The 10,707-nt window shown below is 37.7% G+C and overlaps 1 protein-coding gene across 1 annotated transcript; it reads left to right on the forward strand.

The window, feature by feature from the left end:
- Positions 1-8,468: 8,468 nt before the first annotated feature.
- Positions 8,469-9,572, forward strand: LOC140160195 (thyrotropin-releasing hormone receptor-like). Its single transcript, XM_072183473.1, has one exon. The coding sequence runs from the start codon at positions 8,469-8,471 to the stop codon at positions 9,570-9,572; it is 1,104 nt and encodes a 367-aa protein (XP_072039574.1).
- Positions 9,573-10,707: the final 1,135 nt, after the last annotated feature.

The raw sequence follows: 10,707 nt of genomic DNA on the forward strand, positions 1-10,707 counted from the left end.
CCCCCGAACATCCTCAAACTCCCTTTATTAACGTCTTTATCAGAATTTCATTTCATGTCGATTTTTAACCATAATAATAACACTATAATGGAAAACAGAATAATTATTTTTATTTCACTATTTTGCGTATGACGTTCTGTCGACCAAACCAAAAATGCCGTACTGCGCAGGTCAGCTTTTGTCCTGACGTCAGACGCAAACTAGTCTTTTTAATTCGGTCTTAATCATAACATAGTTGCTTCAAATCAAAAACTCCTTGATTGTCAACATTTCTACAACGGTAAAATTATCACATTCTATCCATAACAGAAACGATCTTAAAGTTAAACTGGAGGAACCTTTTATAAAGATGCATGAAATATATATAATGTATAATCGCAAAAGGTCCTATAACTTCAGGTAAATCATCCTCAAATGCAACCTCAGTGTGTTGATGGGTTTAATTTGTAACTGTAAAAATAATTTTTTCAATAAAAGACTTAATACAGTTATTTGCTGTCCCTAGCATATCCAGTCGCTCATTTCTTTCAGTTCAAGTTTTATCTAATTAAAAAACAATATCGATATATATTAATTTCAGCCTGAAAGTACGTATGTATGTTTTCCTATTATTGTATTCGTGTTACAATAAAAGTAATTGGTATTTACTCAAACCAAGAAAGTTATTACTTTTTGATTCTGGTGATTTCAAAAGAGGGGTATTGAACTCAAGCATTGTTGGTGTAGGTCATGTTTGCTTTTCAACACGGGCTAACCTAAAAATACCCTAAACGCGTTTCAAAAACATATAAAATGAGAAAGACCTATCAAACGTTTGGCTTAAGGACTTCACATGCACAAACGTACAACTCGCAATCGACAAAATCTCAATCGATTTATTATCTATACACTAGTCTTCTTCTACGTAAATATGGAAAGTTGCCATATAAACAATACATTCGAATGGCCTTATGAAGCAGCACTCGATTCATTGTACAATATCCACCACAAATGGTTGCAACTAGGTGTCCTCCCATTGTTGATGATACTTGGTGTTGTTGGTAATCTGGGGTTTCTCTTCGTGTTGTTCAAGTTAGAGCAAATGAGAAGTGTTACCAACTTTTACTTGGGAAACCTCGCCGTTGCGGACTTGTCATTTATAACAATTATGGCTATACGTTATTTTTGGTCTTATATCCACTCTGACTTGGAGTTTGACGTTCCCTACAAGTCATCTCTCGAATGTGTGATATTTACTCTATTTACCTACACATCGGTATTTTCTTCATACGCTCTTATCACGCTAGTGATTGTAGAGAGGTATTTTGCCATCTGTAAACCCCTCGATCATCGAATCGTGAGTGGTAAAAGTCGTTCAATAAAGCTCGTCATTGCAACTTGGTTTACTGCGATTGCGTTTGCTGCGATATTCACTCCATTAAATTCATTGTTGAAGTTTCTGTGTATTAAATGGCCTGAAAGTGAACTCTTTGCGTCTCTACCGACTAAGGTCAATATTTGCAGCTCTATAGCTTATCGTTGGATACCTCCTCTCGGTTTTTACATTCAAGCTATCCCATTCTGGTCTGCATTATTTGTCAATGTAATCTTAAGTATTAACATTATCATGACACTTCAGCGAAGAGAACCATTGACAGAGATTGGAAACCAAAAGTCAACAAAACTGAAAACGGACACCACAAGAAACCAGGTGGCTAAAATGCTAATCGTAAATAATGCCACGTTTTTCCTGTTTGCTGGACCTTTTCAAGTATTGAACCTAATTCAAATCATTGAATATCATTACGGTTCTTATCTCATTGGAGACTTTGCATACACGATGTTGCTTTGGGTTGGGAGAGTTGCAGCTATTGCCAACAGTGCAGTTAACCCCGTAATTTACAATGTAACCAATCCACGATATAGAGCAGCGTTTGCTAAGTGTTTTGGCTGTGTCAATGTGAAAGAAAGATCTGGTAACAGCAGTGGTACTCAGTCATTTCAGATGTCATCAATCTCAGCAAATCACATGTAGGAGAACTAAACGACATTTGTGCAATTTTACAGATTACAAAAATCGAATTACATTTTTACATTTTCTTCACTTAAAAATAGTTAATATATGGTATTTGTAATTTCTTACAACTAGTCCAAAGATTTCCACTTACTTGCAGACGTTTCGAAAACTGACAGTTTTCTTTATCGATGCTATTGTTGCAATGACGATCTGTGTACAGCTGATGATTTCTGCTGCTTGGCAACAGAGTTGCCAGTTGATTTTCACTTATCAGATCGTCAAAGACGTGACTCAAGTTGTATTGCCCCTCGTCTCTGTTCATGGTATTGCCCCGCTTTCTGATGGTGATCGCCTCCTTAATCCATCTCTTATATCTATTACTCTCTTTGCCGACGATCCTAGCCTCCTCCCAATCGATGACATGATTGTTTTCTACTACATGATCGGTGATAGCCGATTTGTGAACAACTGATTGGGATGCTTTTCTGGTGGCTCTGGTTTCTATATTATCACCAATTTTCTCAGCCTCAGTTTTGTGCTCCTCCAAACGTTTGCCGAATTTCCTTCCTGTCTCCCCGATATATGCCAAATCACAGTTCTTACATGGTATTGAATAGACGACGTCCGTAGAATGATGGGGATCCCGTTTGTCCTTTGGGTGGACAAGGAGGTTGCGCAACGTACAATGGGGCTTCATCGCGGTGGAGATGTTATAAGATTTGAACACTCTCGAGACACGCTCTGAGACTCCCTCCACATAGGGAATGACAACAAGACCTTTCGATTTAGCGGAATCGTCTTTCTTAGATCTGTCTTTCTTGGGCTTAGGCGTAGCCATCTGGTGTTTCACTTTTTCAATGGTCCAATCTGGGTATCCGCATTTTTGGAGAGCCCCCTTAATGTGAGTTTCCTCCTCTACCTTGTCTTGCTCTTCAGTGACAATTTTGTTCTTTCTATCGAGAAGGGTACGAACAACGCCTAGTTTCCGGTGAAGAGGGTGGTGTGACCTAAAACTGTCAGTTTTCGAAACGTCTGCAAGTAAGTGGAAATCTTTGGACTAGTTGTAAGAAATTACAAATACCAGTTTATCATGAACAGTCCTGATGAATATCTTCAAGAAGTTAATATATGAAATTTATCACACTACGCACCTAAATATAGCGAATTCAAAATATATGGAACTTAGAAATTCTATTCATTCTATTCATTGGCACTATTAAATTTTTGTGTTTTGGGTATTATAGAAAGTGTTGCGTATCTGTTAAGAAAGATTGCCGCGATGTTCCATATGCAGCACGTGGACTCTACGTTTTAACGTACGTTAATACGGTGTTAAATATTGCTAGTCTCGGTTCCAAACTGTATTGTGCTCATTCGTCACGAAGGAGAACAAGGTCGGCTGGAACAAAGACTATAATATCTGATCTAGGTCGATATAGGGCATAGTGATTGAAAAGTTATTGGTAACCGCAGGCTTCCGGATCTCTGCGTAATTCAAACAGCACGCTTTTGATTTTGACTAAAATTTTGACTTAACATGCTGCTTAAACTTCTTTTTTTGTGCTCCCCAAATATTATACCATAAAAACTCGATAGTTAGCGTATGTGCTTACTATCGAGCGATTTTAAAACATACATGTAAACATTGAAGAGCCCCATCCACAAAAGTGTAAAGGGTTTTGAGCAAATCATCGATACACATAGCTATATACGAACAAGTAAACCTACAAATGTGTGTCTCAACCCCATTAGCTCAGTTGGTAAAGCGCCGGACTTTGGTACAATTCCATGTTTTCAAAAGCGCTCGATAGTAAGCACATATGCTAACTATCGAGTTTTTACGGTAGTTGCCCCAAAACATATATTTTTGTAGATTAAGGATCACTACATCCATAGATCATGATATCATGACTTTACTTTCAAAATGAGACTTTTTCATCCTGAAAAGTAGGCGCGTTGCATGAACTTCGACATGTCGTAAAATCAGCTTAAATAAATAAATAAGCAAATAAAATAAATCGCTTTTAGGAACAGCAACGTTTCTACATACAAAATAGATAGGGCAGCAATTGCAATGTGATTTGTGGCAAGTTAAGTCTACAAATTGCGGTATTGTTCTGTCTGTTTTTTTATGACTGGTTTATTTTTATTGTTTTTGTAATGTGTGTTTTTTATTTCTATTTTGTGATGTAAAATAGCTGTCACAAACCACCTCAACCAACAAGCTGAATTGGCCTTCTCTTCAAGACAGAAGAACAGCAGCAAGTCTGACCATGTTGCACAAGATCAACTCAGGTGATCTTCCACTCTCCATCCCCAAGAAGTTTATATTTGTTGATGATATTCCTGACAGAGCAGAAACCCGCAGCCAAAGACCAAACCAATACATCAACCACGGTGCCAGAACCATGACTGACAAAAATAGCTCCTACCCCCGTACCATTACCCAGTGGAACATACTTCCTGCATCCATCATTCATGAGTCAACATCAACCACATCGTTCAATACCAAGGTCTGGAGCTACTTACAGACACACTCAGCTCAGCTCTACACAAGCGACCCAGAGGATTCAAACCCAGCCTCATCACTGTTTTTATGCGCACCCTTGGATTATGCACCCTCAGTTGAGTTGTTTTTAGACATTTGTGATGCCACCGGAATCTGGACGTCGATACCAATTGGTTCTGCCCATGATTTCTTTAGATGTAGATGACTCCACCAGGAGTGTTATGCATTATATCTTCAGATTCAGATTCAATATTTTGTAAAACAAGGCAGTGTTTTGCATTACTAAATAAACATCACTAGATGATTATTAATCGATGATTATTAATATGGACATGGCCAGCTGCTAAATTTAGCTAATTTTCCTGGTGACACCGGTCACCAATAGGCACGCATGATTACGACACGAGGCCTCTTTGAAAGCAACTTTTCAACCTACGACTCGATTATTACACCAATAATCCCGCTCAGTTTCGTCGCCGTCGTAAATGACGCGGCCATTGATACCCCATTGGTCACATTAAAATATGTTGATGATCTATCAATTATAGAACCTAGATCGCGTGCACAAACTTCAGTGCTGCAGGATCATCTGGACAATTTTGAACAATGGGCTGAAAATAATCACATGCAATTAAACCCAAAAGTGTGCTACAATGAAAGTGTCTTTCCTTAGGAAGCCCCTTGATGAGGCTCCTCTTACCATTTCTAATGTTCCCCTTCAAGTTGTTGAATCCGCCAAAATTCTGGGTGTCAAAATCAGTTCCAATCTGCAAAGGGACATTCAAGTGTCTGATATGCTTAAGAAGGCTAATGGTAGACTTTATATGCTCAAGTTATTGAAGCACTTCAACTTACCCCGTGATGATCTTGTCACTATCTTCTCTGGTTTTGTAAGACCGCTGGCAGAATATGCTGCTCCCGTTTGGCACCCTGGTCTCATGGTTGCTCAAAGTGCCGATTTGGAAAGAATTCAGAAAAGAGCGTGCAATATCATCATGGGGAAGCAGTACATAACTTATAACGAAGCTCTTGAGATCTGTGGTATCAATACATTATGTGTCAGAAGAGATCAATTATGTTTGAATTTCTTTAAGTCACTCATGAACTCTGAGCAGTTCAGTAGTTGGGTCCTTCCTTCCCGAGAAAGAAATTCGAGGAATTCCAAGAAACTGACCATACTCAGGTGTAGAACTGATCGTTGTAGGAAGAGCCCAATCTTGTATGTGACTGATTAGTGCAACAAAAAGGTGCCATAAAGTTCTCTGTTTGTGCAATTTTGTCTTATGACATTAGCGTGCCTGATTTTTAGGAGTGTTATTAAATTGCTATGTTCTAGCGCATTTCATGCTGTTTGTATTATTATATCAAGTACAATATCCTTTTTTATGTAGTTGCAGGATTCTATTTATTTTTTTGGCTTGAATTCAAGTGTAGGGGTGTGTGTGGGGTGCGTGTGGGTAGTGTTGGAGTGAGTGTGGGCGTTTAATGGTGTGTTCAGTGTGTGATTTGTTTGTGTGTGTGATGGGGGTGTGAGTAGGGGGTGGGTGTGTTTTGATGTGTGGTGGGTGTCCGTTCATAGGAGTGTGTTGGTGGGATGTGCGTAGGGTGCTTGGGTGTGTGATTGGGTCTGTATGAGTGTATGGGCCCTATGTACTGGTCAATGCTGTTTTGATATTTTTCGTAATTTTCTCGTATCATGTATATGATTATTATTATGTTGTTGAATTTGTATGTAAAATTGTTGCAATTCGGTTTTTATACTGTGATGACATTTTTTTAATAAACCTTTTATGTATGTATGTATGTAATCATTTTCGCTGAAAAACTTAGTTATTTTTAGTTATTTTTCAAACCTGATTTTTTTGCAAATTTGTTTACACATGTCACAACTTGCTAGTTAAGTCAAAAACTTTAATTTGGTAACCACTCTCTGGCGAGTAAGGTTTGACGATTGATTCGACTTCTATGGACCATTTAGAAAAAAAATAGCCCCCATGTCCCTCATGAAAATTATGACATTAGCGTGCCTGATTTTTAGGAGTGTTATTAAATTGCTATGTTCTAGCGCATTTCATGCTGTTTGTATTATTATATCAAGTACAATATCCTTTTTTATGTAGTTGCAGGATTCTATTTATTTTTTTGGCTTGAATTCAAGTGTAGGGGTGTGTGTGGGGTGCGTGTGGGTAGTGTTGGAGTGAGTGTGGGCGTTTAATGGTGTGTTCAGTGTGTGATTTGTTTGTGTGTGTGATGGGGGTGTGAGTAGGGGTGGGTGTGTTTTGATGTGTGGTGGGTGTCCGTTCATAGGAGTGTGTTGGTGGGATGTGCGTAGGGTGCTTGGGTGTGTGATTGGGTCTGTATGAGTGTATGGGCCCTATGTACTGGTCAATGCTGTTTTGATATTTTCGTAATTTTCTCGTATCATGTATATGATTATTATTATGTTGTTGAATTTGTATGTAAAATTGTTGCAATTCGGTTTTTATACTGTGATGACATTTTTTTAATAAACCTTTTATGTATGTATGTATGTAATCATTTTCGCTGAAAAACTTAGTTATTTTTAGTTATTTTTCAAACCTGATTTTTTTGCAAATTTGTTTACACATGTCACAACTTGCTAGTTAAGTCAAAAACTTTAATTTGGTAACCACTCTCTGGCGAGTAAGGTTTGACGATTGATTCGACTTCTATGGACCATTTAGAAAAAAAAATAGCCCCCCATGTCCCTCGCGAAAATCCCGGCATTTTTCGCTAGAGGCCAAAATCCAAAATGTCAAACTAATGTCAGAATCGGAATCCTTGTACACGACATATCCGAAAAAGTGTCTTTGTGCATGATTTAGGTGCTCTGGTTCAAAACATAAATTTTCAAAATGGTGGCGGCGGCCATTTTGGATTTTGGCCTCTCGATTTTCGCGAGGGACATGGGGGCTATTTTTTTTTCTAAATGGTCCATAGAAGTCGAATCAATCGTCAAACCTTACTAGCCAGAGAGTGGTCACAAAATTGAAGTTTTTGACTTAACTATGCACCTTAATGGAATCGGTCAAATATGTTGTCTTTGTAGGTCAACAGAGCAACGTTCGCCATAATGGCATATTGTTTTATTATGACTTTATGTCCTCCCATACAACTGTATGATAAATGGCCAAAATAACTAGTAGGATTTCTTTCACTTTACCTTGTTATTTTAGCTTAACATGCACAACAACCCTTCTCGGCAGTTATTACTAATATGTGACGTGTCATGTCAAAAGCAGACACTTTTGGGCAGGTTATCAATTTTGATGTTTTTACATATCTTAAATATTGATATATTTTGCTCCACAATGCCGTTTTTCCCAATGTAATCAGACATTCCTAAGGGAAGATATTGAGTTCGTAAGTTATGGTATTATAAAATTGGAAATTGAGATATCGGCCTTTAAAAATATTATTGACAATGTTGAGAGTAGGCATTACCTTGAAAAATGTCTCAATAAAATACAAGATGCCAGTTATATTTGGGTCTGAAACTATCAGATAATATTTTTAACATTAATAGCATCACAAATTCGCAACAAACCCAAATTGTGAAAAAATCACCCCGGGCAGATTTTTGGCTATTTCTCCATTTACGATCCTGCCCAAAAGTGTCTGCTTTTGACATGACACGTCACATATTATTTCAACAATATGAATAAAGAATAACACAATAAAAGTTTGTCGGAGTTCGTACATTAAGACTTTAATAAGCAAGTATATGACTTTTAATGACCCATGGCATTTCTCACACATGATTGTTGGTGTAGGTCATATAACCTGAAAAAGGTCGATATGAGACCCCTTAACGCGTTTCAAAAACATATAAAATTAAAGAGTCCTATTAAACGTTTGGCTTTAGGATTTCATATGCACAAACGTACGCCTCGCAACAAAATTCCATTTATCATCTATAAAACAGGCTACTTCGACGTAAACATGGAAAGTTGCAATATAAACAATACATTCGAATGGTCTTATGAAGAAGCATTGTATAATAGCCACCACAAGTGGTTGCAACTGGGTGTTCTCCCATTGTTGATGATAGTTGGTGTTGTCGGTAATCTGGGGTTTCTCTTCGTGTTGTTCAAATTACAGCAAATGAGAAGTATTACCAACTTTTACTTGGGAAACCTCGCCGTTGCGGACTTGTCATTTATAACACTTATGGCTATACATTATATTTGGTCTTATGTCTATTCGGACTTGAAATTCGACGTTCCTTACAAGTCATCTCTCGGATGTGTGATATTTACTCTATTTACCTACATATCGGTATTTTCTTCATTCGCTCTTATCACGCTAGTGATTGTAGAGAGGTATTTTGCAACCTGTAAACCGCTCTACCATCGAATCGTGAGCGGTAGAAGCCGTTCAATCAAACTCGTCATTGCAACTTGGTTCACTTCGATTGTGTTTGCAGCGATATACACTCCATCACAATCATCGTTGAAGTTCTTGTGTATTAAATGGCCTGAAAGTGAACTCTTTGTGTCCCTACCGACGAAGGTCAATATTTGCAGCTCTATAGCCTATCGTTGGATACCTCCTCTCAGCCTTTACATTCAAGCTATCCCATTCTGGTCTGCATTATTAGTCAATGTAATCTTAAGTATTAACATTATCATGACACTTCATCGAAGAGAACCATTGACAGAGATTGGAAACCAAAAGTCAACAAAACTGAAAACGGACACCACAAGAAACCAGGTGGCTAAAATGCTAATCGTAAATAATGCCACGTTTTTCCTGTTTGCTGGACCTTTTCAAGTAATGAACCTAATTCAAATCATTGAACATCATTACGGTTCTTATCTCATTGGAGACTTTGCACACACGATATTGCTTTGGGTCGGGAGAGTTGCTGCTATTGCCAACAGCGCTGTTAACCCCATCATTTACAATGTAACCAATTCTAGATATCGAGCAGCATTTGCTAAGTGTTTTAGCTGTACCAATGTGGAGGGAGGATCAGGTAATAACGGCGGCACACAGACACTTCAGATATCATTAATCCCAGCAAATCACAAGCAGAAGAATTAAAAGACATTTCCAATCTACAGATTACAAAATCTAATTGCATATTAACATTTGAATTTTTAAAATTAACTTTGTAAAATAATATATCACACTACACATCTAAATTTTGATTTCTATACACCAATCCGAGAAGCGTTTACTGTATTTGGCCCTCTATTGACGGCAACACAGATGTACCAGAGCGGGAGATTTAATTCGTAATTCAATACTCATGATTGTGTATTGAATATCACTGTTGTAATACAATTCCCGGGTACAATTCTGTATAGCACACAATAAATAATGGATGGAACCCCCGACCTCGGGACACCGCAGTTTTACATCGGGGACACCGCAGTAATGGCGAAGTCGGATAGGTGTATAGCGAGCTAGTTTTATCATTTGCATTTTTTTATTTTGTGTTGCATGTATATAGAACGGTGTTGCATGTCAATAAAGATACTGTATTACATGTACTTTTCCGCATCAGATTATTATGATGAATTTTAATGGAGAAGGGCTGTTTTTAAAGAATCGTGGACATTAGTTGGTTGCAAGTATCGGAATAGTATTCGCCTGCGGGTGTATAACATGTCCACTAAGTATCCGCTATAACCTATCCGGAACATTATATCCACTGGAATCCGGGACTGGAATATAGCTTGTCACAAAACTGTTCCTCCTTACACGTCCTGTCACATGATTTAATTAGACTAACTACCATTCTTCTTGTAGCTAAGGATGGATAAGTGCTACTGCTATACAAGAATTGATTCTATTTCTGGAGTTTTTAATATAGGTATGATAGTATTGTATATGTATTGTCCATCAGAATGTGATACTTCCAATTCAAGCATTTGCACAAATATTTGGCTGTCAATAAATTGGTTCTGCAAATGGGTATTATTGATTTGAATATTTACACCTCTGCTGTAATAACATCATATCATATATTATTTATTTATTTCCATACATGCAAATAAGATACAACTGGAAATAGAATAGCAACAAGATTGAGGAGATGCAACAAAAGGCAAAGCGTGTATTGTAAATGGAACAGCGCCGTTGATGATCTGAGTTAAAAAAAACTGTTTCACCACCGGGTTTCGAACCAAAGGTGTTCTAAACCGCTATGCTGTCATGACTACTAATAATGAAC

The sequence above is a fragment of the Amphiura filiformis genome, chromosome 9 (genome assembly GCF_039555335.1).
Source record: "Amphiura filiformis chromosome 9, Afil_fr2py, whole genome shotgun sequence".
Lineage (NCBI taxonomy): Eukaryota > Metazoa > Echinodermata > Ophiuroidea > Amphilepidida > Amphiuridae > Amphiura > Amphiura filiformis.